The 26732-nt window shown below is 33.5% G+C and overlaps 1 protein-coding gene across 2 annotated transcripts in view; it reads right to left on the bottom strand.

Moving 5' to 3' along the window:
- Positions 1–26732, bottom strand: part of spz4 (Spaetzle domain-containing protein 4) — a 47123-nt gene that overhangs the window by 1939 nt on the left and 18452 nt on the right. For both annotated transcript variants that reach the window (XM_076413806.1, XM_076413798.1), the window contains exons 2-5: positions 6978–7309; positions 2831–3040; positions 2447–2715; positions 1725–2130 (exon numbers count right to left, since the gene is read on the bottom strand). In XM_076413806.1, the coding sequence (XP_076269921.1) occupies positions 1725–2130; positions 2447–2715; positions 2831–3040; positions 6978–7309 (1217 nt within the window). The remainder of the gene's footprint in view (positions 1–1724; positions 2131–2446; positions 2716–2830; positions 3041–6977; positions 7310–26732) is intronic.

Raw genomic sequence — 26732 nt, 5'->3', positions numbered from 1 at the left:
CATATTATTTAAGATATTTATAACTAGCGACCCGCCCCGGCTTCGCACGGGTGCAATGCTGATACTAAATTAAATACACTACAGAAAAAATATGAACGTTGTATATAAAAACATAGCGGCCCGCTCCGACTTTGCACGGGCATAAAATATATATATGCCTATATCACTCAATGAAAACATGATTAAAATCGATCCAGTATTTTTGGTTCATTCATTACTGCCCTTGGCCTGCACGCATTAAATTTGGAGTAAAACAATTCCTCTTCCCCTATACTTACTATGAAGATTTCCTGCTATCTTTGGAATATCTAAATTCATAACATTTTTATTACATTACACATTTTTAAACGCAAATTTTAAATTTGTAATATCTCCGAAAATATTTGTTTAATTTACATGCTGTAAGGAACCATATTGATCTATATTAATTGCACACTGTATTTAAGGTACTTAATTCGATAAGGATTAATGCCGTATTGCTTAAAATAGCTTCGTAAATAAGCCATTTTCTCACGTAAAAAGTAAACAATAAAAATGGTTAATGTGGGTTATCCCTAAAAGATAAACATATACCATCGCGGACTTTTTTGTAGACCTTTTTATGGTGTACAATACTGTAGTACATTAATTTGATCTAACTCGTAGGGTTAGGCAGCGTTTTTGCTAATTGCTAAATAAGCCTAAAAAAATAGGTTAATTTACGACATCACGTTAGAAACCTCTAAAATTAGCAATGTTGCCTTAGTATATTATGCATGTATTATACATATAAACCTTCCTCTTGAACCACTCTATCTATTGAAAAAAACCGCATCAAAATCCGTTGCGTAGTTTTAAAGATTTAAGCGCACATAGGGATATAGGGACAAAAAAGGCGACTTTGTTTTATACTATGTAGTGATATTTTCGCGTAATGCTCTTCAACCGATTTTTATATCATTCAACAAGTATGTTAAAACAAATACATTAAACAATACAATTTTGAGAGTGATTTTATATATATATATATATATATATATATATATATATATATATATATATATATCATTATCATATCTTTATTGTATTACTTTTTTGTATGTTTTCTCCATTCTGACGTATATCATACAAATTAACAAGTTTTATTTTCCGTTCCACAACAACATTGTAAAAATTATATATTATAACTTACTTCAATACATTTTTGTGTTGAACAAGTAAAATATTAGCAGACACAAACTTTCAGCTGCGCTACTCTGCTCTTAGTATGAAGGAACAAAAAGATAAAATCTTTAAAATTTATCATTTAAATTAATTAGCACTAAAGAAATATGAAAAAGGGAAAAAGCGCTACAGACAATTTTGATTGTATTTGCCAGGAATTATATTTAGTATTGTATAATTTTTGTATTTTTATAGAATTTGATTTTCATAAATTGTTTTGAGAAATTACATTTAGGTTTTATTTAAAATTTAATTGGTCAGTAGAATGTGACGTCAGAGGTTAGTCACCTGATGCATATGAAATCCTCAACCAATGAAATGCTTTCCTAATAAAATATTTTCCTTACAGGTGCCTGTAATGGTAATTTAAACTAATCAATGGAATGCAATGAAATGACGTTCTCAGCGCCCCCCTGCTAAGACCACGCAAAACAATCCTAAAGTTATATATATATATATATTGAGTTAAGACTCTATGTATTACTCCATGTAATGTTACTGTCACCATGAAAAATACTTACACTCCTTTCATTTTGCTATAATCTATAGGCGTTTTAGTTTTTGACATATCCTCTTCCATATCTTGGAATAGAATGGCGGGAGTGATGCTGCTCTCGGCCGTCTTCAGATCACCGTCTTCAACGTCGGCATCGCCAGAATCGCTAGAAATAATTTCCGAGTTCGCGCTTCCGCCAGGGAATTTTATTTTGCCATAGGTACTCTGCTTGTTGTCGGTTGTTTTTGCGCCGGCGATGTCATTGTTCGCGTTTAAACTACCGGCCTTGTCACTAACTAACGTCATTTTGATTGAGGTTGGTTTCGTTGTCGTTAAAAACGGCTTCTTCGTTATGGTCGAGAGTTTTTTGGATGACCATTCCGTGGTGTGGTCCGTTGTGGTGTCCGTGTTTGACAGTTCGGAAAAGTCATCTGAAATTGACGTATGATATATCTAGTTTCAATGTTCAAAATATGCCGTTGCGATTATAATTGAAGTGGTGTCCCAGAATTAAAAAATTTATATAGTCTATATAATGAAAAAAATTATGACGTCAGCACGTAGCAATCAAATTTTACAAACTCTTAACTTGTGTAAAGAAGAGATATCCACTCTGATTTTAAAACGAATTTTAAATTTGGCAGTATATTCGACGCACATAGGCTGTTTTATTGAATGGACTATATCTCAGTTTGCAATATTGCCAGATTGTACGAATTTTATTTATATATGGGGAATATAGTTTACCTGTAATTGTGCTTGCGGTGGATCCTTCGGAAACATTAATTGACGTAGTTTCCGTGGTGGCTTTAGTGCTTGCCCATTTTGTTGTGGTGGCATCCTCTGTAGTCGTATTTAACTGATCTTCATTAGTGGAATTGTTTTTGTCGTTGTTGAACACTGTACCATTTTTACCCTGTTTATTCGATGTCGTGCTTGAAATGGATGGGTTCTCAGTGGATGTAGTGGTTGTGGAAGTTTTTTGACTGTAAAAAGTTGGTCGGTGACTGGCATATCTGAAATAATCCAGGTTTGGTTGTAATTGGTTAGTCAATAAAGTAACACCGGTGTATAGAACAACTTTTTTCTATTATTTTTAACAAAAACTTTGATTCCTTGCGGTTATCTTACTTGAATTGAGTAGCTGCTTTCAATTCTGCCAGTTTGATGGCTATGGAAGCCTCCTGTTCGGATACAACGAATTTAGTATTGAGCACGTCTTCGTTGACGATGTCGTCTCGCAAGAAGCGTCCCTCTTCAACATAAGGGTTGTCGAAATCGAAGTCAGTGTCTTTATCGAGATAATTCTCGATATCATCATGATTTTGATATCTGGCAAACCTGCAATATAAAGATTATCAAAAGTGCATCTAACATAGCCTATATAAACAGGCAAAAACATGGTTTAGAATGGACATCCACAAATTGAAGAACAAAATATTATATAATATTGAATAAAAAATATAAATAAGAATATTAAAAATTAAAAATAAACTATTAGGTGTCGGAATTGCATTAATGTGAACAACCGTTAAACAGCCTAACCTAACTGTTAGATTCTATGGTTTTGACATTTCTCTCTATACAATAACAGTTTTCCATTTTGCATTACTGAGTGATAAAGTACAGGCATTAATTACTTTATTGTTCGATTTCAAGAAATATGTTGGTTTGTTTTGACAAGAAATATCGGTTTTAATTTGAACGATTCAAAGGTGATTTTGAAGTTAATCACAGAGAACGACCTGATGGATCAAAAAGTTCCAAGGCACTGAAATTACAAGTTTACCAATTTACGATCATTGCACTCACTATGGTGTGATTTAATTGCTGGATACCAACAATATTTGGCTTTAAACTTAATTTATATGACTATTATTTCGATTCAAGTTAAATATCCTGGCATGCATCTAGAACGACGTCTAGAACTTGGAAGAGGCACAAAGAGCGTTTTTCTAAATGTTCTCTAAAATCGTGACAACGAAATACGAGACAACCAATCTTCTGTGCCACTCATATTATGAGATTTAAATGTAATGTTTTCCGTAAGCTTTCTTAAATTTTCTTAAACAAACAGTTGTTGTGAAGTTATGCATTTACATACATTTCAACGATTCATTTTTTGTATAGATATATTGGCTCATAAATGAATACTTGGTCATATTGGCCTATTTGGTCATATGGAATTCATTTATGGGATATTGCTAGCAAGTCTATGAACATCATCTGGCTACATCATTATTCAACGGTTCCAAAGTGAAGTGTTGCGTGCTCTTGTTGATGCTGCGTAATATGTTTCTAATGTAGTGTTACAGCTCAAGGCGATGAACATACCGAATTACATCCCATATATTCAGGAGTTCCGCAAGGTAGTGCACTGGGTCTAGTACTGTATCTTCTGTATACGGCCGATCTGCCCACCACAAAAATAACTACTGTGGCAACATACGCACACGACGCAGCAATCTTAGCATCTCATGAAGATCCAGTCACAGCATCAATAAACTTACAAACCCACCTGGAGCAAATACAATTATGGTAGGAAGTATATGTGTTAAGGAAGACATGGCACATTAAAGCCAATGAAACAAAATCTACCCAGGTAATCAAACGTGAATATCAATCATCATTAACTCCCCCAAGCAGAGCATGTTAAATATCTTGGTATGCACTTAGATCGACTCTCTAAACGGAAACAACTTGGACTTAAATTATATCAAATGTATTGGCTCATCGGGCGCAAATCCAAGTTCATTAGATAACAAGGTATTTTTGTATGAGTCTATACTCAAACCTATTTCGTCATATGGAATCCAATTATGGGGTACCGCTAGGAAATTTAATATATTCATCACTCCGTACTGTATTTCAAATAAAGTGATACAACCCGATATTCCTCTAGAACCTATAACGAGTGTAATTCAACGTGTTTGTGTGAAGTACTTCGAAAGAGTGGCAGTGCATCCCAACGTACTCGCTAAGCAGCTAAATATGCGACGTAATAGTGGAGTGCGTTGACTAAAACGTTTAACACCACCTGATCTGATTACTGGACATATATAGACTTTAGAATAAGACTAATTAATTAAGATAATATTTTATTCATATTCAGTCAGTTCTCGTGCAAATTCCTTCCAAAAATAGTAGTAAGTGTTCTGATAAATAATCGCAGCGGCAGCCACACATTTCGACCAACTAACCGACCCGACGAACATTCCTACAATTGATGACCCCGACGTGATTAAAGTGCTTAACAGGTAAATCAACTCAACATAAGCCACTTGACAGGTGCTTGACACGTGCATAGAAGGATAGCACGAGGAACGGAACCCATCAACATCACATGGTCGACGACATCCCACGAGATTAGCGTGATGGACGAAAACCACAGAAGCTCACCATGTATACCATCAACACATGTACACCCTGGCATCACGAGACGGGACACGTAACATACTTATAGGTACCCTCAAACAAAGCTAAGCGCCCCAAGACGAACGACGTCCTGCTACAACTCCGATGGCAGCTGATCCCGTAAAACTCCTCGCTCAGGTTGGGATCTCCATCTCATCAGCAGTCCCCGGGCGTTTGTTTGCGTGATTGCGAGTGCACTCCGGAACTTACACCACATATAGGTACGTTCCACGGCAGTTCCACTAGGAGGGGAGTTATGTGGCGATCGCCACGACCCTTTAGGCCACCACGTTTTCATCAACAAGTACAAAGGTTGGTAACGCCGGTGGATTGATACCATGCAGTTCCAGGGTATCAAAGACCATCATGACGACGTCTCGCTCTCTTTTCTTTTCTCCATCCCTTTTTAACAGTACTACTTCCACAGCGCTACCGTACTTCCTCTACCTAACCTAATATCCTGTCAATTCTCCCGTCGACCACATGTATCACTCAATATCGAAATAAACAAGTGATAATTAAACCAGTGTTTTTCAGTTCTCGTGCAAATTCCTTCCAAAAATAGTAGTGAGTGTTCTGACAAATAATCGCAGCGGCAGCCACACATTTCGACCGACTGACCGACCTGACGAACATTCCTACAGGATTATTAGGTCTTTTATTTATCTATTGGGGCAGTACGAAGTCTGCCGAGTCAGCTGGTATTCAATAAATTCATTATTTTACTATTTTTAACCATTAACGCCCAATTAAAAATATATTGAAATGAGTATTTTATACTGCTTGGGATATGTTTCACGTATTAGTGCCCAACAGTAATTATTCATCATGCTTTTATTGTAAAATCCTTGGTATTGCTTTTTAATTTTCGCTATATTTTGCTGCAGCTACTCTCCTTGCTCGTCACTCGTCTCGTTCAAATTTTGTACTTCATTCGAGTTGCGTTTTTGTGGTAATTTTGCAACAACTTGTCGATTATGTGCTTGTAATCCGGTGAAGTGTGGTTATCGAGAAAGTTGCGAACAACATTTTGAAATGGTGTCCGCTTTTCAACATTTTGTAAATCTACGCCAGCCATTAGTTTTCGAATGTCAAATCCGATAAATTTTCCTTGCTTCATTGCCCGTGATGAAGACGAAATTCTTAAAGCATTTTTTGCTCTTGTACCTAGACAAATTCTCAATGAATGACTATAGTGTTTATTTTGCACGCCTTATAAAACAATTTCGGTACCAATGGCTTGTCATTGTTCACTACAGCAAAATAAAAGTATTGCAAATACGCTTCTTCGGGTGCATTTGTTGTGATTTTTCCACATTTGCCGAGCATATAACGTCCACGTACGTAACAAAAACACTTTGAATAGACTTTGCAACTTTGTCTCAGCTTTTCACACGTTCCGAAACACAACCACAGAACAAAACAAGTTTCAAATGTTGTTTAGTGCAACGTCGTTAGCTGAAAACGAATGGTTTTCAATGCATCAATTCAAGAACTGGACAAACGAAATGAAGACCTGAGTTCAAGGCATCAAATAATGCTAACAATCGTCCTCGTCTGTTTTCAAAAGTTTACAAGAATTTGTAAATTTGTATAATTAAAGGTTACGAATCGGCCAACATTGCGACGTGCTGACGGCATAAATTTTGATGACATGCATTGGCTATTTTATTGTATAGAATATAACAGGTCAATTAAAAAGTTCCCGGCCTACCATAGTAAAACACATTTTTTAGGCAAAATTAGCTTTTTTTTTGTTCAACATAATTCCCTTCAAGGGTGCTACATCGCTAATCATAGTTCTGCGTAACTAGTATAAGAGATAAAAAAATGCTAAATGTAGGTAGAATATTAATAACCTAACCTTATATTTTGAGCTCTGTATTGTAAATGTTCGGAGAGTCGTTTCTCGTTTTCTTTCCAGTTCTCTCCCATCACGTCGTCGTCTAATTCTTCCCTGAGGACGTGTCCGTGTCTTTGGTCGCCGTACATCCTTCTCATGAGGCCCTGATTGTCCTTGACGAAGCGCCTCACGGCTTTCCAAGGATACAGCTGGCCAGCTTGTGTACAGTATCCGAGCTGGCCGAGGTCGCAAGGTGGTTGATACATTCGACCCGACCGGTAGGGCCTACCGCAAGTGGCTCGATCTCCTCCTCCAGAATCGTAGCCTATGCCAGTAACTACATAGGCGTAGAGCTGAAAAAGAAATATTCCGTAATGCAAGAATGTTTCTTTAATAATTTGTAATGATATTAAAAGTACTAATAATAAAATACTAAATTTTGTTCAATTTTGAGGACATCTCTAACTCTTTAAGCTCAATAAAAACACTATAAATTTAACGCAATTTCAACACAACAAGTCCAGCGAGGCAAATTTTTCACAAGAATAGATTTTCAAATTAAAGACTAGCGTTGAGAACTTTCGACTGAAATTGACTATCGACTACTTTCAAGTAATTGACTACTTTTTACTATCGACTGTTTCAATCGAATATTTTCGGTCCGACTGATTTTGTTACTATTTCCTATAGACTGTTTCAGTCCTGTACTTTTGGTTACTATTTTTGGTTCTACTAGTTTCATTCGACTGAATTTTCTAAACACATTCAACAACCCGTAACAATAACTAATTTTGACTGGATTCTGAGATATTGTCCCACTGTGGACGATTCTGTATGCTAAGTAAAGTGTTCATTTCAATTTCACGTCATAGATGGCGTCAAATATATTGTCAATTGCAGTTTGTGTGTCCGGCGTGTTGAAACATTAAATAAAATCGGCTTATAATATTCAAATTAGGCTGCCCCTGGTGGGCCATGTTGCCAAATGTCTGAAAAATTATTCAGTACATTAGTGATAATAATTATAGATTAAAAACTCCCGTAAATAGACCGTGAAATAAAACTGCCAATGCACGTCATCAACATTTATCTCATTCTCATTTGATTTATATCCTTTGCCGGTTTATAACCTCTAATTATTATCAACAATGTTTTAAAGAATTTTGCAGGCACTTGGCAACACTGCTCACTAATACCAACCCAAATAGAATATTATGAGCTGATCGGTTACATGTTCTGAAGCATCAGACATCATTCTATCTCTATTGTTAGAACGATTTTGTAGAATCGATTTGGTAAAGGTGTTTGGGCAATTAAAACACTGGATTTAACGGAGTAGCTCTCGATTTATATTTTACAAACGACTCGGTTAGAGCCATAACACAAAATTAATCAAGATGGCGGGATCTTCCCCTGCCCGGGTGGCTTTAACACCAGCAACATAGTGTTCATACAATTTTATATTTCAAGACTACTTTCACATTTATTTATGCAACTATATATACATGCGCCGTCACCATATAAGCGCATCCACCCAATTATTTATATGTCCAACACTATATAAAATTATATCACCAATGTGATGTCAAACTATTTTATACATTTTTCGTTATATTTTAAAATGTTACTGTGATTTAATTTTTAGCTGTGAATAATTTTTTTTCAATGGACATTAACAAGTATTAATAATTAATAGGTACAGAGTAAAACATGATTATTTAAAACTTCCACAATTTTATGTATACGGAATGCAACAGACTTTTCAACAATAATTTCAAATTGTAACGTTAAATGTCATTTCATAGACGTCAGAGGCAAATAGTATGAGTGTATGTTATGTTGCATATATATAGTAGTGACTGATGACATTTTTGTTATGTTTCTATATTGAAATACATAGGAATAATGTATAATATTCGATATTTTTCTCTAAATAATGCATATTCTCATCTTTTTTTAATTTTTGTTGTTCTGCAGATTGAAACATAATGAAGACCAGGCCAATAATACTTTCAAAGAGAAAGTTTTTTCTGTAAAAATTGATAAAATAATTCAGTATAGATTTTAATAGGATATTGTCAGATCAAAGGAAAACGTTTAATGTATAGCTAAAAGTTATTGTGGGACAATCTCGTTGCAAATTTGCAGAAACTTTGCAGCTAGAGTGTTAACTTTGTATCTATTATACATAGACGGCGTGGGGGCACAGTGGTAAAGGCAACAGGACGGTCCACGTACTGTTGCGATTGTCGCGCATTCGAATCTTACTGGGACATAAGGTCGTAAATTTATGTTTGTGATTGTTTAATATTTGTGATTCGATATGATACAAGAGTGTAGTATATATATATATATATATATATATATATATATATATATATATATATTTATCAACAATTCATTTGAAAATATCAATAAAAAACTTTTTTTTCTCGTCAACTTCTTTAGAAAGTTTTAGGGCATCCGTCAAGTAGCCCAACCATTTTTTTGGGATTAATTTTTATTATTGTTTTTAATGAACTCTTTGGCGACTTTGAGGAAAATTTGAATTTGAGAAAATATAATTTTTTTCTCCCCCTTCTGTTATGTTAAATAAATTGATTACTTTTAAGAACATAATACTTGGTTGATTGCTTTCTATTATTATATTTATTATTATATTACATAATATTTTCTTTTGATATTACGAATATATTCAAATCATAAGGTTGTAATAACAGTTGAATGATCAAACCATACCCGTATAACAATCACCTATTACAATCAATATTTATATAATGCTATTGTAAATCATTAACTAAATATTAGCCATACTATTTGGCAGTTTAAAACTCTCGTTTGTTAAAATTCTAATACAACACACCTGCTTCCTAAACCATTAAAACATTCAAACACAAAACTCATCCGGCAACTGTGTCAGTGGGTTATTTAGCTTTTTGTATGCAAGCGCTGCACTGTTGCTTTCACAAAGCCATCGCCGATTTCCTTTCCACCTTTCTTAATTTATTTTCGACTTGTCGCCAACTTGATGTTACATTAATGGAATCTTTAAGATTTTCACCTGTTTCGTCTTCCTTAATTGGCTCTATGATAGACATTCGTTTCGTTATTTCCGGAAATATTATAATTAAATATTTGAAATAAAAATTAAAATGCTAAATATTCACAGGTATCTGAACAAGAATGTTTTGAAGGTTGTGAGTGACATTTTTACTTCGTAGAGGTTACTCAAATACTTAAACGTTAATTTACATGATCCATTGTTTATTATGTTGCATAACTATAATGAGGTTTAATATTTTTTAGGGTTAGAACTTATTTTTTAGATTTTAAGCAGAATTAACTGATATATCTAACTATGAACAGTCCACTATAGTGGTACTATAAAGTCCATCTAAAGAATAACACCATCACATAACACTTTTGTTGTATTCTTCGTTAATATTCAATTTGAATTGTTATGTTCAATTTGAATGAAAATCCAGCAACATAACCTCAAATACATTATGTTTTTATATTTGCATTTTATCCTTCTTTTTATCAATTAGAGTACTTCTATATTGGACCCACTTTTAAACATTAGGATCTGAAACATTTTATTTAAATAAAGGTTTAAATTAAGGTTAAATTAGGATCAGATTTTTCATATATAGTCCTTCCAATAAAACAGCCAGTGCATGTCATAGAGAAATAGAGATTTAACTTTATAGGAAAATTTAGGGAAATGTTTCGCGACGTTCAACATGTAGATGTCGTTACTTTTAACAAATTACTTGTTTTATTCGCTATGCTAAGGGCCGCGACGGGATCTGATTGGTTCATTTCGTTCTATAGTTTGTTAATTTTTTGTACGCCATTTTCAATGTATGTTATATAGAGAAAAGGGTGGTTAGCTTTTTATAACGTTTATACATTAAATTATTATTTTATTTTATTAGTATATACAAGTCGGTAGTTGAAATGCAGTCTCGTTCTAGGAAGTGTTCTGTGCCCGGATGCACAGATAGTGAGGAAATGCATCATAGTTTTCTTTAAAAAAAGTACCCGGCGATCTTTAAGAAATCAGTAGAAAAAAATTAAAATCCTAAACTGGTGGGGTTAAACATGAAACAAATTTATGATCGTTACCGCGTGTGTCATAGACATTTTTGTGATACAATTAAAATTCCTTTAAGTACTTATGAACAATTTAGTGATGGTGAAAATAATACCACGAGCCCAGAATATGTACAAATGAAAGTGGATCAAAATCAAAAAGATATAGAAGGTAAATTGAAGGACTCGGTCACATTTCATAATTGTTACCATTAAATTCTAAACTGTCTTACTATATTTGAAGTGCCTATTCCCATCGTTCAAGGCTCACAACCAGGGCGTTCGAAGCAAGTATCATCGACATTTAAACCAACTCCAGAAGGTAATGGTAAAGTTTGTAATTCCTTCAGTCAATAACCCCCTTTCTGCTCATTCTTACCATTAATTACTTGACTCTATAACTTCAGTTCCAGATGTTCCTCTAAGAGCAAACACAGTTTTACGTTGTACTGTAGTGTACATCTCAGGTTAAAAAAAAAGAAATTTAAATGTGACTATTTAATAAATTTATTTCAGAAAAAAAAATGTTTTTTTATTTAAATTTCATTGGTCAATTAAACATGACGTCACAGCTGTCACGTGCCAAGCATTACTAATGAGCCAATCAAATGTCTTCACAGTAAAATATTTTTCATACAGGTGCCTATAATGGAGATTTAAATTGACCAATCAAATTACTTGAATGGCCCATTATGGCGCTTTCTGGATGTTGGTCAAAGCAAAACTTTACGCGTCTTTGCTTTTTTGAGTCCCCTATTGAGTTGCATCTCTATTACTCTATGGTGCATGTCATCAAAATGTATAGTGCAACGTTGTCGTATCAAACTTAAGTTAACGTTATAAAATGCATATTTATTGAAGCACTTAAACTACAGTTAAGTAAACAGCCACAATAGTTTGTAGGTTAGGATTGCTTAGTTATATTTACATTGACATATGACAACGGTATCGACCAGTACTAAAACATCGAATGGAATTTTAAGGGATCGATTTGGTTACATGTTCGGACACATCAGATTTCACTCTATCTCTTTTTAACTAGAGTAAAGCTAATTAGTAAAATGAGAGAGAAAAATGCTTAGTTTAAAAGCCATTTTACGTTTTTATAAACTGAATTTGGCAATACGTTCGTTGATGTTGTAGTACGAAGAACTATAGCATATTATAAAGTATGCTACTGTTATGCAAACCTTCATATTACAGAATGTCCGATACTTTATTTTACTTTATTATACCCAAAACAATAAATTACTTGTATACAACTAAAATTCTGAATGTACGTGAAACCATGTCTGTAATGGAAAATTAGAATTATATAAAAATTTGGCGACATAACCTTAAAAATATTACTATTATTATTAATTGATTAGACGTTAGAAACTCAAATTTGGCTATTTTAAAAAATAGTGATGGTACAATAAAATTATTATTTAATTGTGCATTTTATTATAATAATATATATGCAACGTAACATACAGATTACTATTTAAAAAGTCCGTTGTCAAAAACTCAGAACTGTCATTACCATTAGTTAATTAGATATCAAAACTGAAGTTTGAGGTAAAATAAGAAAAGTTGTTGGATGCTGATTTTGAACTATCTGTCAATTGTCAGTTCATTATAAGTTGGTCCACCTTAATAAAAATTCACCGTATATAAATCGATTTGTTTTAAGCATCAATAAATATACAGAAGATATTTAAAAAAAAATTATAATTATCTGTTATCATGGCATACTACGATTTCCTGCATCTAACGTTAGATTTGTTAGCTATAAAGAGCATGAGAATCTGCGTTTCAACCATAACTCTTCCAAAACGTTAAACGACCTTAATTTATGGGTCACGCGAAACAATAACATTGATCGGAATCGATCGGGCCAATAAATGAGAATGATGTTATCTTTGAAAATTTTATTGTAACCCCTCGCGTCCGAACGGAACCTTCATGGGAAAAAGCCGGTGGTACCGTTTTCAGCGATATTTCAAGTAAAGGTCTTTAGGCCAATTGTTTCGCTCGCCTGCTATGGGTCCAGGCTGATTTTGAAGATCTGAGTACATATTATATTCGGTTTAAAAAATGTTAGGTGTACAAATAGTATTTCAAAAAGTTCTTTTATTTTCACAAACTCATATATTAACTCTATTAATTTGTACTGCTAATTTTATAATGAATTTATGAGGATGCAGTCATATCGTAGAATTCTTAATGATTATTCTTACTCACTAAACTTGACAAAACCGATTGTGTACAGAATTGGCTAAGGCAAAAATTCACAGTGTTGCCAGATTGTATTAATTTTATTTATATATGTGGAATATATAGCCCGTCCAATAAAACAAGCAATGCACGTCATAGATGACGTCGAATATATTGCCACTGTAATTTGGAAAAAATTTTCCTCTCCTTTTATCCTAGTTAAAAAGAAACATAATGCAGTCGGATTGATCAGAACATGTAATCGAATTAGCTCAAAAAATTCGAGTTGTGTTGGTACTGATGGACAATGTTGTCAATTGTCTCTAAAATGCTGACGTTTGGACATTATATTGAACCGACTATACTATAGCTATATCCTTGCATACTACTGAGGTATTAATCCCGTACTCGTCTTTTTTGCCTTGTTTTAATGTAAGTATAACAATACAGTAATAATAAGTTAATTTGTAAATTAATATTTTACTAAGCATATCTAAGGTAATTAATAAAAATATTATTATTTTGTTGTCAGAATGAAAATAAACAAAAACTTTTGGAAAAAAAATTTGGTGCGGCAACGTTGCATTATAAATTTTGATAGACGTACACTATTAATGGGGTCCTTTACGTAATCTTTAAAAAGTCAATATTTGAGCTCGCAATGTTGCCAAGTTGTGAATGAATTATGTTTATGTATGGGGAGGTAGTATTACGTAACACATGGGCTGAAAAGTCCCAGTTTTAACACATAGATGGCGCTAGTTTTATTGCATTAGCCACTTTTTAATTACTAACTTTCAAAAGAAAGCTGTTTTTTATAATCACAAGCTTAAAAAGACAACAAATGACAACTTTTACAAGTATTTTTTGCGACACTCTTGACTTAGTTGAAGTACAATTGAACATTTTCGCGTTAATAACATTCTAATTCTAAAACTTTGGTCTGTTTTTGCTTTTATTCAAAATAACTAAAGAATCATTAGATCATTCAATAAGCCTCTTATCTGACACATATATGAATCAACCTCTTAAACTTTTTAAACCCAACACGTGTCAATATTCTACGACAATTTGGCGTTTTGTTAGGAGTTGTTGTTCCCTCATTAAATATCAAAATTTTGATATCAATCATAAAGAACGGCCAGGGAGATCAAAAAAGATCATAGACAATGAATTGGAAGATCTATTAAGCGAAAACTTAGCTCAGTCTCTTAAAGAACTTTTAAACATTTTAGTAGTTGATGATTCAACTGTTTCTAGGCGATGTGAATAGATACACCGATGCAGTTCGATATTCTGCCACACCTAGCCTACCCACCATACCTAGCACCTTTTGATTACCACTTTTCATATCGCTGCAGCATGTGTGTCTATCACACGGGTTATAAACGCTAAAGAAGTTGGCAAATAGATTGCTACCAAAAATAAAACATTTTTTTTCAATAATTACCGTTTTAAATAATAATAATATACTATATCATATATCAAAGACAAATGAATCAATATATTTTTTCCTTTTAATTTTTTTCCATAGTAAAATATATTTTTTTAGCAAAATATTTTTTCTTTACTCAACATAATTCCCTTCGAGTGCTTCATACACTGATTATAGCGACCCTCCAACTTTTCGATACCATTTTTGTAGTACAATTGGTATTACAAATTTTTTTGCTTCAAAATAGGCCTCACTTTCGTCGATCACCTGTTCATTCGACGAAAATTTCTTCCCAGCGGGCATTCTTTTGAGATCTGAGAACAAGAAATAGTCGCTGGGGCCAGATCTGGAGAATACGGTAAATGAGAAAGCAATTCGAAGACCAATTCATGGATTTTTGGCACAGTGCATTGTCTTGGTGAAGCAGCACCTTCTTTTCGTTCAAATGCGACCGCTGTTCGGCAATTTTGTCCTTCTAACGTTCCAATAATGCTATGTAATAGTCGCAGTTGATGGTCCTTCCTTTTTCAAGGTAGTCAATGAAAATTATTCCATGCTCAGTCCAAAATACAGACGCCATAACCTTGCTAGCCGACTGTTGCGTTTTCCCACGCTATGGAGCGAGATCATCGTGTGCAGTACACCCGGATGACTGTCGATTGGATTTCGGAGTGAAATGATGGAGCCATGTTTCATCCATTGTCACATATCGACGCAAAAACTCGGGTTTATTACGCTTGATCATCTTCAAACACTGCTCCAAATCATCAACTCGTCGTTGTTTTTGGTCAATAGTTAGCTCGCGCAGCACCCACTTTTCTGCACAGAGCTTTCTCATACCCAAATATTCTTTGATGATATGATGTACATGTTCAGTTTATATCTTTAGAGTGTCTGCTATTTCATTTAATTTCAATTTACGGTAATTCAAAATCATTTTGTGGCACTAACCACAATGTTTTCGGTAACAACCTTTTCTGGGCGTCCACTGCATTCACCGTCTTCGGTGCTCATTTCATCACGTCTAAACTTAGCATACCAATCTTTGATGGTTGATTTTCCTAGGGCAGTGACGGAAAAATTGGCATCAAACCAAATTTTTGCTTCAACTGTATTTTTCCCTTCAGAAAGCAATATTTTACGAGAACACGAGAAATTCTTTTTCATACATTTTTTTCACAATAACAAAAGTTGCTTCGCATCTTTTAAGGGTTAAGGCTAACTAAAAAATATTTGGATTTTATTCTAGTAGCGCCATCTATGTGTGAAAACGGGGACTTTTCAATTGATCAGTTACTACACTTATCTAAATATGCTACAGTTACATAATCAATTACATGTAAAGAATACAAATGCATTAGACGATCGAATGTGTCGAGTTATTGAAGGAATCCTGAGAAAAGTTTAAATTTTTACTTAATCTTATGCCCAACAGCATTTAACTTTAACTACGTGATTAAATTGACCGTCCATTTTGTCACTAAATGCCTTCAGACCATTTTGAAGTAACGGTAGTTTAGGAATGGGACTGTTTCATTAAATTTTATTATTCGTAAAACACAGCCTTTGCGCTTACTGGTAAATACCGATGGTATTCCATATGTATTATAAGAAAATTGTTTTTAGAATACATGCACATACATAAATTATTTATATTTATGAAATATACTAATTAACAGATAGTTGGAAATTGAGGTTAGCAATTTTCAACGTCAAATGCGAATAACAAAAAATATTCGTACTTATTTAGACAAATAGGTAATTGTATATTGATGTTAATCTATTGTAATTTGACATTTTACGTTTAGTATAATAGTTTAAAATTAGTTTTAAACAATTTTAATTCATCTATTATCATATATCATAGAGAGAAAATACCAATACACCAGTTTGGATTTATTAACAAGAAAAAACCTACGAAAGTAAAAAGGTATGCTCAGCTATATTTTTAAATGTAGCACAAGTCTTTGATAAGGTTTGGCATGAAGGCCTTGTTCATAAATTGCAGAACATGTTTGAACATGAACATGAACCAAAACAACACACCGAACTACTAAAATCGTACATTACAGCCAGAATGTTTAGAGTTAAACAAGAAGAAGCTTACTCTACAATAAAAGAAGCTAAAGCAAGTGTACCACAAGGAAGTGTACTGGGGCCAATGCTTTATCTGCTCTACACTTGGGATATACCACAGATGATACTGCGATTATAGATGTCGGAGAAAATTCTGAAGAAGCCACACGAAAATTATAACAGGCAAGTGACAATATAAATAATTGGACACAAGCTTGAAAAATAAAAACAAAAGTAAATCTGTATATATATCTGTATAACCTATCTAAATAATACTATAGTTTCATATAGAAACAAGGCTAAATGTCTCGGAATGAATGTTGATGCAAAATTTCGCTGAAAGAAACATATAAAGAAGAAAAGAAAAGAACTGAAATTGTATATAGGAAAATGTATTGGCTAATTGGAAGAAAATTGCAATTATCAGTACACACTAAATTGCTATTATATAAGCAAATACTGAAACCTATATGGACATACGGAGTTCAATTACGGGGATGATCTGCTAAGAGTAACATAAACAAAATACAGATTTTTCAGAACAAAGTCCTGAGAAGTATTGTGGGCGCACCCTAATACTACAGGACTGACTACCTACATCGAGACCTTCAGATACCCACGTCAGTCAAGAAATCAAGAGAATTGCAATGGGTATGAGAAAAGGCGCCATTATCATAAGAATAATGAAGTATTGCAACTTTTGGATATCACCAGAGCAGGACACAGACTCAAAAGAATCAAACCATCTGATCTTGTATAGTGTTGTGTAGTGAGATGCAGTAAATAAAAAATACAGCAGTGACGTGTATAAACATTATTTCACCAGAGACTGAGATAGGGCTGATTGGTCGTCCTAGTTATATACCTAGATTTAAGTTATCATAAAGACAAATTGTAGTTTAGACGGAAACGCAAGCAATGTAATAATTAAGTAACAAAGAAATCTATTATAATATTAAAAAGAAAATGTCAATATTATTTATTAAAATATAATATTCATAAGAGAATAAAGGAATTCAACCAATTGGTGTATGAGATATAAGAACAATGCTGAATAGCAAACAAGGTAGATCGAAAGTAAAATGGATTGATAAAACTGTAAATTATAATGGGTTTTATTGATAAGTAAAATAAAATACCGTTCGAATTAGTTAAAATATTTCTTCTGAAAACGATTGGTAAGTACTAAAAGAATAGGAAGGAAATGTCAGCGATAGATTTAAACTCAATTTAATGTTAGAAATCTTAATTCTGAAAAGTTCTGATTTATTTAATTATTTAGTTATTTTAATGAAATAATTATACATTTTATTATATTCGACCAAATAAAGTTAAAGCAGCCATTTCTCATTGAAAAGCCATCAACGGACCAATCCTCGTCGACATGATGAAATTGTTCAGTGAGTTTCAGATTATGATTTTCCAATAAATATTACTAATTGTAATTATCATTCAGGGTTTGAACCCATTTAGAAGCCCACTGACAGTAATAATGTACCAGACCTACTGGACTTTTACATATCTAAAGGCATCATTAAATCAAATACAAATCGAGAGCTTGTACGAACTACCATCTGATCACGCAGTATCCTTAACACTAAGCGCGAAATTCTGAAAAAAAAGCAAAGAAACCTAACTTACTAATAAATTTACTAACTGGGACACGTGTAGACCTATAATGCAAGAACAAATCACTTTAAACGTAAGACTCAAAGGTATAGACGATCTTGAGCTGCAAACGCGAAATATAATTGAACAAATTCGGTCTGCTGTAAAAGAAGCTACCTCGACATCAACAGAGAAATCAGAATATGAGGTAAAAACCCCCTTGAAATTAAGGAATTTTTAAAAGAATGACGAAAAGCTAGAAGAGTATGGAACAGAACCAGAAATGCTGTAGACAAAACAATAGTTAATAGAATTAGTAATCAGACAAATCAAAGGATTAAAGAATATAAACAGTTGCTATTTGCTTCGACAAATATGCAAATGAATTAATCCCCGAAGGAGACGAAGATTACTCGCTATGGAAAGCAATTTGGAGGTTTAAAAGACGAATTATTACCGACCGCCTATTAAAAATGATCCAAAATGATTGGGTTCGACGCAACTATGAAAAAAATTAATTATTCGTAGAACATTTAGTTAAGGTATTCCAACCGAATGATATAGAATTTCCAATAGTTACAAATCCTGTTTATCAGCCCGATGAAGTTGCCACAGATAATGATAACAACTTCAATCCTAAAAAGGCCCGTGGAATTGGTTGTATTTCATTTGGGTTATTGAAAGAGCTGCCACGAAAAGCAACCATCACGTTGACGTACGTATTCAATGTCTATTTGAGAGTGAAGCATGTTTCGGAATGTTTTAAGGTTGTTCGAATAATGCTTAAAAAAAGCTGCCAAACCGACAGAAATTATTTTGAGGATCGGCTGTTGAAACGAATTAAACAAATAAAAATACCAGGTTTTCAGTATGGAATTAGAAATCACCATTCACCAATCGAACAAGTAGACAAAGTAACAGCGGTTGTCGAAAAGGCATTCCAAGAAAAGAAATTCTGCCCTGCAATATTCCTAGACGTCTCAGAAGTTTTTAACCGCATATTGCATTTGGAATTAATCTACAAAATGCCACAACGGAACTACTCTGGACTACTGGAATATAGAGTCTAGAGAAAATATAGAGTAGAGAGTGTAGAGAAAATATAGAGTCTCGCATAAAGGGACATTCTCAACATTTAAATCTATTTCGGCTGGAGTTTCCCAGTGTAGTGTTTTGGAACCATTCCTGTATCTGCTCTATATTACTGATATCCCAAAAACAAAGTAAATAGTATTTGGAACATTTTCCAAAGACACAGTTATTATGGAAAAATCAAAGGTCTAAGGCTGTATAAAATGTACAAAAATAAATACAAGTATAAATCTATCCATGTTAATTTTGAGTTGCGGCGAAATAACTAAACCTAATTGACGCTTGACAATTCTGCTTGACGGATGCCCGAGTCCTCAAGCAGAATCAGCTAAATACATCAGTATACACATCGGTAGTAGGTTAAATTTTAAACATTATGTTACACAAAACGCAGAGCAAATTAAACTCAAACTCAAGCAACTGTACTAGTTAGTCGAAAAATACTCTCAACCTGACCTAAAATCAAAGAGATTGGTTTTTCACTCAATAATAAAGCAAATTTAGACCTATGGGGTTGCACTAAAACATCAAACCAACTAGTAATCCAACGCAAAACTACTATGATTAATTACCAATGCTTATGGCTACGTAACCAACGAAGAGCTGCAGAATGATCTATAAGTCAAATAAATTTACAGTGATCCAAGATTTCGCTTTAAAACATAAAAATAGAAATAAGGTTACTAAATTACAGCACCATGGAAGCAATACACATATTGGACAACACGCAGGAAATCAGAAGATTGAGAAGAACGAAAACAAATTATTTTGTATAGTGTATAAATGTTTAATATTAAATTTAGCTTAAGTAGTCTTATTTAATTTTAAATTAGGAATTACGTACTAGTGTATTTATTCCACTCTCGTGCTGCTTGTATATTGATGTGAGTACAACTTAGTAATAGCAAATTAATTCGATAAATCAAGATATCTAATGTAAAATCTAATTAATTATAAAAGAAATTTATTGTAAATTCACTCACAGCCTTCAAACTTTATACTTAACTGTATCCGCCAACCAAAAAAAAAAAACACCATGCATTATAAATTCTTTATAATTAAATACGACACCAAATATTTCATAGTCAAAGGAATAAATTACATAGAAATATTGTGCAATAGTTACGACAGCACCAAGAAGTTCATAAAAGTATCTCCAAACTTCCGAGAAGTATTTCGAATTCATTAGAACGCCACCGTATCGTTTAATTTAACGAAAAAGAAGAAAAAAAACACGCGACCAAAGACACAACCTCTTAACCTACTTCTCCGGCTCGAAACAGACAAACAAAATGAATGGAATCATTACCCGAGCTTCTAATTTCTCCGCAAACAACGTAGAAATTGCTCGACGGTTTTTTCTTCCGCGTCCGTTTTGTTTACGATTTTATAATGGCGTGTGCTTTTTCCATTAGATCTTAAATAATGATTGCATTAGTTGTTCTTTAATTGTTTTTGGAACATTAATTAATGAAGATACGAGTCGAGATATGGTCGAAAAAATATTAATTGATAACCTAAGCTGATTTGATACACGTGTCTGTTGCGACGCAATTTTTGATTGTTTGTATTTGGACAGCCGTTTAAATTTAAGTTTACCTTACATAACAGTCTACATAACAGGTTAATTGAAAAGTCCCCGGCCTACCATAGTAACACATTTTTTTGGCAAAATTAGTTTTTTTATTCAACATAATTCCCTTCTAGGGTGATACACTGATTACAGCGGCCCTCCAACTTTTTGATACCATTTTTGTAGTCTTTTGCTTCAAAATAGTTTCGGCGATCACCTCTTCAAAAACGACTCCTTCGACAACAATTTCTTCCCAGCGAGCATTCTTTTGAGATCTGAGAACGGAAAATAGTCGCTGTGGGCCAGATCTGGAGAATACGCTGGATGAGGAAGCAATTCGAAGCCCAATTCATGGATTTTTGCCATCGTTTTCACTGACTTGTGACACGGTGCATTGTCTCGGTGAAGCAGCACTTTCTTTTTCTTCAAATGCGGCCGTTTTTCGGCGATTTCATCCTTTAAACGGTCCAATAACGCTATGTAATAGTCGCTGTTGATGGTCCTTCCTTTTTCAAGGTAGTCAATGAAAATTATTCCATGGGCTTTCCAAAATACAGACGCCATAACCTTGCCAACCGACTGTTGCGTTTTCCCACGCTTTGCAGCGGGTTCATCGTGTGCAGTCCACTCTGATGCCTATTGATTGGACCTCGAAGTAAAATGATGGAGCCATGTTTCATTCATTGTCACATATCGATGCAAAAACTCGGGTTTGTTTCACTCAAAATGCTATAAATCACAAACTAATGATGCGACAGCTGTTAAATTTATACACGCATCTTTTGAGGGTTAAGGCTGAGTAAAAAACATACGGATTTACTTCTAGTAGTGCCATCTACGTGTCAGGCCGGGGACTTTTCAATTGATCTGTTAGCTTCCTAAACAATAAAAGCAAATAGTTACTACCGTTGCACGATAACATTTTATTATATTTTGTAATTTTAATTAAACCAAAGCGCGTATTTTGCCCAACTCTGCCTGTACTACTATTGCTAACATAGGTAACAACAATAGATTTCAGAGATATTATGGAATGAACAAGAAGTAAGCACAAGTGGAATAATAAGCCTTTATATTTAAAATATTGCTATATATTTAAGATCATAAAAATGCGTTACAACTAGAAAATGCGTCTTCAATTATATTAGAATTCTTAGAATATACCCATTAAAAACTAATTAACGTAGGAAAGAAAAATTGATTATTTACATTAAATGAAAAGGAGTCTCATTTTTACCAACGAGGGTTTATCTGGACTGAACCTACTGTTTAACGTGAGCTTCGAACCACGGTCCTCGGCATTAAGCCTACCGACTGGCGAGTGATAAACTTAGAGATCATCCTAGAAAACATCCGGTCTTACCCGGCCTGGTTACTGGCGTGACTGAGATTATTTTCCTTGTCGGATTTTGCACTCTTTTCCGAGCACTGTTGACCACGTTAAAACATACAAAAAAAATAAATTGATAACTGAGGGTCACCTGAAATGCAAAGTTCTATAATCTAATTATAAACTTTTTTTTGGGAATATATCGGTCAACAAAGAAAAATCCATTGGCGCCCCTAATGTAAATATTAAGTTTATAATTTATTTCAACAAATGTTCATTTTTATCGCATTTGTTGATACATCAGTTCAAATCAATCTTGTTTGATTATCTCTTAACGCATCTGCATCGATTCCAGTTTAATGCGCGCATATAAGTTGCGGAATTAATTACTACGCTGCTATCATGTGAAAATATCAAGAGGACGTTCGACCTTATTAAGCAAACAACTTTCAGTATTGGTTTTAATAACATACCCATCGATAATATCTTGTAAGACGATACGTGATTCATTGATGTATGCGTGTGTACATAAAATAATATGTGTTTTTGTTGTTTGATAATCTATTAAATTGTTTGTTATTGTTTATAAGCTAATTATCTCACAATTGACTTATATTAACAAGAAAATAATCACTGTACATAAAGCATATAAAGATTTAATTCATAGATGACTTTGAGGAATGGTTTCGCGACGTTCACTATCCAGATGACACTGATATCGCTTTTTAGATCGAAAAATATATATTTTTTATTTAATTATTACATTGTTACTAGTCGTTTCGTTCCGCACATGTCAATACTTAGGCTCATTTGGACCTGCTGTTCGAATAACAATCAACTGCCAATAACTGAGACCCCCTCAAATGCCAGAATGGAACATCGTCACAAACAAAAAACCCTTGAGAAGTCCGGAAGAACAAGTCGTCCGAAAACAGACGAGAATCAGCGACTATTGACTTCAAAAACACATCCAAACATACAACAGTTTCAGTGCCCTGACAGAAGAGACAGAAGAAAATCAGAACAACAGAGGAAACCAACCAAAAGCATTTCCTAGACCACCCCCAGTAACAATATATACTTAGGCCTATTTGGAGCTATGCCTTTGAACTGTGGGGTACTACTAGCAAATCTAACATAGATACCCTCCAGAGGTTCCAGAATAAAGTGTTGTGAGTCATCGTCGATGCCCCATATTACGTGTCCAACAAACTGATTCAGCACGATATCCACATGAAAACCATAACGAGTGTGATTCGGAGTGTTAGTACGAAGTACTCTGAAAGACTATTAGTGCATCCCAATGCACTCACCAAACAGTTAAATATGCTCAGTGAATGTTACAGTGAAGTACGTAGGCTCAAACGCAAACAACCATACGAACTGATTAATAGACATATAGAGTGAGATGTAATAATCTCTAGAATAAGCTAGAATAGTTTTTAGAATAAGTTAGGATAGACTTTAAAATAAGTTAGAATAGAATCTAGAATAAGATTTAGATTATATGTTGTACAGTAGATCATTTACTGAAGTGATCTTCTGCATGTCATATCTGGATTACGCATAATCAATTAGGCTTGAGTATAGATTTATACAATAATATCTTGTTATCTAATGATAACTTGGATTTTCTCTAGATAAGTCAATACATTTGGTAGAGTTTAAGTCCAAGTTGTTTCCGTTTTCTTCCTGATTAGGCGTCGATTTAGTGAATCTAGATTTAGACCAAAATATTTACCATCCTCTGCTCGCGGTAATTTTTCCTCAAGCAGAATCAGCAAAATACCTTGGAATCCATCTTGACGGTAGATTAAATTGGAAGCATCACGTTAGACAAAAAGCAAAACACATTAGAACCAAAATAAAACAACTATACTGGTTAGTCGGAAGATACTCCCAACTTGATCTAAAATCAAAGAGGTTGATCTATAATACAATTATAAAGCCAATTTGGACCTATTGGGTGCAAATATGGGGTTGCACTAAATATTCAAATCAGTTAGTCATACAGCGCTGTCAAAACAAGATTCTGCGATTGATTACCAATGCCTATCGCTATGTAACCAATGAAGAACTGCACGATAACCTGGAAACCAAATGGATTTGCGAAGTTGTGCAGGATTTCGCCTTAAAACACGAAAGAAGATTACTAAATCATTCTAACGTGGAAGCAATACAACTGCTGGACAGCGCACAGGATGTCAGGAGACTGAAACGAACAAAACCATACGAACTTGTGTGAACATTTAGTGTGTATTATTAGCTAGTGTAAACTATAGCTATAAGTTAATAATTAATAAATAATTATAATTTTATAATTGAGGAATACATACTGATGTATTTTCTCGTACTCGTCTTGCTTGCTAATTAATCCAATCACATAGGAAAAGTAGTAATAAATTAATTGTAATAATAATAAGAATTAAGATTGTACTAAGCGTATCTAATAAAGATGTTATAAAAAAAAGATATTTTTTAATTTCCCGCTATAAATATTCTCGTTTGGCTCGCCCTCTGGTGACTTAGACTCGCAAACTTGGCTAGAACTTTATACATGGTAGATTGCACTTAATGTGCCTCTATGTTATGCTAAGCATATTGTGAATAATTATTACATAATTGATATTGGCAAGACATACGGTGACATTAACATAAAAATAATCTATACACAATTTGTTATTTTTGATAAATATGCCATATTTTGAACGCAATAAAAACTAAATAAAAATAATGTATTAATGATGTAGTACAGTAATATACTTACATGTATGTAGTAATGTAGAAAATACTGCTATTCGATAACGGTATCATATAATGAAATGTCAAAAATGACGTTATAAAAAATAACCTATATTTAAATTGCAGCTTCTTCTTTTATTTAAATAATACACTTGTTTATGAAAATACATTTATGTAACATAAACGAATATTTTAGATACTTTAATATACGTTATGCGTTTAAATCTGAATTAATATTATATTAAAGTGCATAAGTGGTATTTTACCTGAAAAACATACGTAATATAATTCAAAATGCTGAATATGTAATAAACAATTACGAATAATGTTTATTTGGCCTGTTTTGGTGTCTATATAGCGTACATACATGAATATATATCATATAATATTTTAGAGCTCAACCAAACATCTGAAATAAATGAAACTGGAATCCAATACCTCCTGGATATTAATGTATCGATTGTTTATGAATTTTTCGTTTATTGTCGGGAAAGCATTTATCGAAATCATACGGCAGAAATGAGCTCACGGAAATTGCGAAGAAACAAACCGAAAAGGTCGGTGTGGATTTAGATCAAATCGCACTCCAACACTGTATGAAGAAACGTGTTAAATATGGAAATCATGAAATTGTCGTTTTTATTCATTTTGTGCTATGCGCAGTCGAACTATATAAGCTGGAACTCTTTTTGATCAGCTGTTTGATTGCTGAACATGTTTCTGTATATTGTATATCCACTGGTTTTGATTATTATAGTTATAATACATGGTGATCTTCCTGATCGTTCTAATATTCACTATTGATGGTGCTATATTCACTGATATATAACTATGTTATAGAATATACAAAATATACTAACTTAACCATTACGCAGTTATCATAGTGACTAGATTTAGGATCGTATGTTTTGTCTATAAATACACAGCAATCAGCATTCGTTTCAGTTTCTAACTAAAACACTATACGGAATATCAAGAAGAAGGTTTTAAATAATATAAAATACATCCCTATTGAGTGCAATATGTGAAACTAAATCTTGAAGAAAACCTTCTTGCTAAGAAGTGAAGATATTAGTAAGGACTAGTGACAAATGAGAATAGCGGGTTTATACAAAAGAACTATAACAAGTCAATTGAAAATTCCCCGGTCTACCATAGTAAAACACATTTTATTTGCAAAATTAGTTTTTTTATTCAACATACTTCCCTTCAAGGGTGATATACTGATTATAGCGACCCTCCAACTTTTCAATACTATTCCTGTAGTACGATTTATCCTTTGCTTCAAAATAGGCCTCAGTTTCGTCGATCACCTCTTCATTCGACGGAAATTTCTTCCCAGCGAGCATTATTTTGAGATCTGAGAACAGGAATTAGTCTAGCTGACCCGACAGACTTCGTCCTGTCAAAAAGATTTGTAATGTGGCAGTTTTTGTGCCTACGTATTTTAAAAAATTCTCCTGAACAGAACCATCACCCTGGTGATAGGGCGTTGTGAATAAATGATGTGAAAAAATAATCAAATAAAACATATATAAGGATTGAAAAGTAAGTAATCGCTTTATTGTTAATTATGTGAATCATAATTATTATTATTATTATCATTGTAGTGCTTTGTGGTATACG

This window comes from Rhynchophorus ferrugineus, unplaced genomic scaffold (assembly GCF_030347505.1).
Source record: "Rhynchophorus ferrugineus isolate W39M unplaced genomic scaffold, kcgeb_rfMv2 rfM1, whole genome shotgun sequence".
NCBI classification, from domain to species: domain Eukaryota; kingdom Metazoa; phylum Arthropoda; class Insecta; order Coleoptera; family Curculionidae; genus Rhynchophorus; species Rhynchophorus ferrugineus.
The sequence above is the reverse complement of the archived record's forward strand: the minus strand, read 5'-3'. Positions and strand labels throughout refer to the sequence as shown.